Source organism: Centropristis striata, chromosome 19 (genome assembly GCF_030273125.1).
Source record: "Centropristis striata isolate RG_2023a ecotype Rhode Island chromosome 19, C.striata_1.0, whole genome shotgun sequence".
NCBI lineage: Eukaryota > Metazoa > Chordata > Actinopteri > Perciformes > Serranidae > Centropristis > Centropristis striata.
The window spans coordinates 32,640,568-32,643,891 of record NC_081535.1 but is presented as its reverse complement, the minus strand read 5'-3'; the positions used below and the strand labels follow the sequence as shown (position 1 = coordinate 32,643,891).

Genomic DNA, 3,324 nt, shown 5'->3' with positions numbered 1-3,324 from the left:
AACATACAATATATAACTAAATAGTGCAGACATGCAAATCAAATTTCAAATAAAAAACACATCAATGTCATTAATTTATTAAATAAAAATCGTATGCCTCTTTTCTATTTGCATCCTTCTGATTTAAATATCAAAATAAACTTTTTCAACAGGTTAATAAATTCTGCCTTTCTTTTCTCCATTTCTGGGAAGGGGTAGCTGGGAGACAGCTCTAGCTTGAGGTTGCTATGACGACTGTCACAGAGGAGCGTTTCTGGGTCCTGTCCTGATTGAAGCGCCAAAACAACAGCAGGGCATTGTGGGATTTGTAGTATTAGCTGTAAATGCGCCGTATAATACCGGCGGGTCACCTTTTATAGTACAATAATAAGATAATAATTTGGTATTGCCTTGCGGGCCAAATAAAATTACACTGCGGGCCAAATTTGGCCCGCGGGCCAGAGTTTGACACCCCTGGTGTAGACGACACGCTACGGCGGAGCGGATTTAACTTTTCCACTTTGGAGGGTGGTTTCAGATTTTTGCGTTTTTAAGCCCCAAAAACGCCGTCACCGTCTAAACGAAAGGCACTTCCGATAAAATATTTAGTCGTTTTTACCCGCCAGCGTCCTGGTGTAAACGGGGCCTGAAACTCTTCTCTGTTGTATTGCACTTTGCTGTTTTTGCTTCCAGCTGAACTGAATTAATTTTCTCTTTCTCTTTTTCTTTCCCTCCTTGCTTGCGTGCCTCTGTGTCTTCTTCTTCTTCTGTCTCCTCTCTGGCCCGTCCAGAGTTCCCTGTCAACTTTTCATTCTTTGATACCATTGAGAACTACTGTTAGATTTTGTGCATGAGGTAAATGAAAAGCAGGCTGTCTGTGGCATGGCAGCAGACACACACACACACACACACACACACACACACACACACACTCCCGGTCCCCTGTTTCAGGTTCCATGAGACTAATTCCTGTGTGTGTGTGAGTGAATGTTGTAAACTTCCCTCTGTCATTGTTAGATTATTTTTTTCTCACTTCTCTGTTTGGTTTCTAAACGTTCATGTTTCCTCAAATTGCACAATTTGATCTGATTCAGCTCTTTCATTTCCATCATAAACCACAATAATGTCATCATAAGTTCTTCATATCCATGACAGGTGCATAGAGGTGCAAAGACAGGTGCATAGAGAAAAAGAAGTACAGTCCTTTATAACTGCAGAACTTGGCTAAGAAACGTCACATTTTTAAGTTTTCATCAGTCTCAACTATTGTCCCTTGTTGTGAACCCCAACTTAAAGATATAAGTAACAACAACTCACAAACTTGTTTTTGAGCAGACAACTGGCTTCCTTTGTTGTGCTAACTTACATTATTGCTCTAAATGTCAATAATTTATATTTCCAAGTTTTACCAACTTAAATCACTGTTTTAGGCCAAAAAATACAAGTTGGCTTTTTTGCAGTGTATTTGAAAAAATAATTTATCTTATTTTCCTATTTCTTATCTTTATTTTTAGACAAATTCAACTTTTTTTTTCCCTCTGATTTCAGTCATTCTGTTTTATTCTGCACAAAGACACGTTTGAGTCATTCCCACTTCTAGCTATGATTGTGCTGATTCCAGGACTTATAGATTTATGTAGATTTTCTATATTGCAGTGAAATACAAGGAAACAGTGAGTAAAATGTAAAAAAAAAGAGCAAAAGAAAACGGCCTGAAACTGTGTGTGTGTGTGTGTGTGTGTGTGTGTGTGTGTGTGTGTGATTGCCTTGGTGTGATGTCATCACCCCACCCCCCACTCACCCCCGCTCTCCTTCTCATTGGTCCGGGTCCCACAGGTTGCAGCTCCACAGAAGAGGAGGCTCATGGGTAATGCGGTTCTGACCTGCGCCGACCACGTAGAGGTTTTTAGTTAGTTTTATTGATGAATCATCTATCTATGGCTGGAACGTAGTTTTTGGACAAGACTGGAGTGACAGTGATTTAATTAGTTGTGTGGATCCATTGCTCATGTGTCTCATCTCCATCCCCATTCCTTTCCTTTCATTGCAATTATTATTTCATGCTGTTTTATACACTTTGGACTATACGTGTAAATATACATGAATATGTTTTATTTTAATTTGGCGGTGCCTTTCTTCCGGGGTCATACTAAACTCATTGCATTGCCACGATTCCTCACTTTTGCCTGTCTGAGTGCCAAAGCTATGTGTGTGTGTGTGTGTGTGTGTGTGTGTGTGTTGTCTGTGTCTGTGTGTACTGAAGCATCCGTCCGTTTGAGACACTAAAAAAAAAAGTTGCTTAAAAGCAGATTTGCACATTAAATGTGTGCGCTGTTGATCGTATTAAGCTATTTTACAAGCTGGAAAAAGGTACGTCCACATTTTTTATCTCCTCCCATTACATTCCTGTCAGACATACAGATAATATGTGTTTAAAGTACTTTAAACACTCATTTAGACATCGAGCAGTAAAGTCAGGACGTCCAAAGTGTCGCAGGATGTAACCAAAGTAAAACAGGATTCATTTCTGATCGTTTTTTATTGATGCTGTAGTTTAACTAAAGGTTACAGACCTCAAAATGAGCCTCAGAGTGGTTGGAAGTGGAGCTGAAAGTGAAAATGAATCATCAACTTTTCAATTAATCGTCTTTGGTCATTTCATACCGACTCACCTAAACCTCCTGATTCATGGATTTCATGGATTTTAAATAAGATTAATGCAAAAACTCCAAATCAGGGCTCGACAGTAAAAAGCTGCAACCGTTTTCAGAAGTTAGCAACAATTTCTGGGCTTTTATTCTTTATGTCACACTTTCGTCATTAAGCTTTTCAACATACACTACTGGTCAAAAGTTTTAGAACACAGCAACTTTTCCAGAATTTAATTGAAAATGATGCAGTTTAATGTCTCAGTGTACTCTGAAATTAATGCACATTTGCAACATTTAAAATTCTTTATTGAGCATGATAGTGTTTTGAAAGTAAAAAAAACGATTCAAAATCATATTTTATGTTGGACTAAAGGACTAAAAAAAGACACAAAATGACCAAAAAAGACACAACAAGACTTCCAAAGACATGAAAAGAATTCAAAAATGGACAAAATAGCCCAAGACTCCATAGAGTTAAGTTGTTAACCCATTTCTTGTTCCCTGAAAAAGGCCTACTTGTATAATTCTGAAATGTACATTATTTTTCAGTTTTTGTTAACCTTACCTTTTTTTATTTACCTCTGGCAGTTCACCACTTACCTTTGTACCCTTTCAAGCTGTTCATTTGACTTGAACTGCTTGAATTTCAGTAAAAAACTGGAAAAATTGGGGTGTTCTAAAACTTTTGACCGGT

At 38.0% G+C, this 3,324-nt stretch overlaps 1 protein-coding gene across 2 annotated transcripts in view; it reads left to right on the top strand.

Moving 5' to 3' along the window:
• Positions 1-2,603, top strand: part of LOC131992030 (metal transporter CNNM3) — a 21,116-nt gene extending 18,513 nt beyond the window's left edge. Inside the window, exons 11-12 of one of the 2 annotated variants that reach the window (XM_059357374.1) lie at positions 771-834; positions 1,816-2,603. In XM_059357374.1, coding sequence (XP_059213357.1) covers positions 771-820 — 50 coding nt within the window. In that variant the 3' untranslated portion in view covers positions 821-834; positions 1,816-2,603. The remainder of the gene's footprint in view (positions 1-770; positions 835-1,815) is intronic. The other variant, XM_059357373.1, reaches the window with a different exon arrangement.
• The last annotated feature ends 721 nt before the right edge of the window (positions 2,604-3,324 follow it).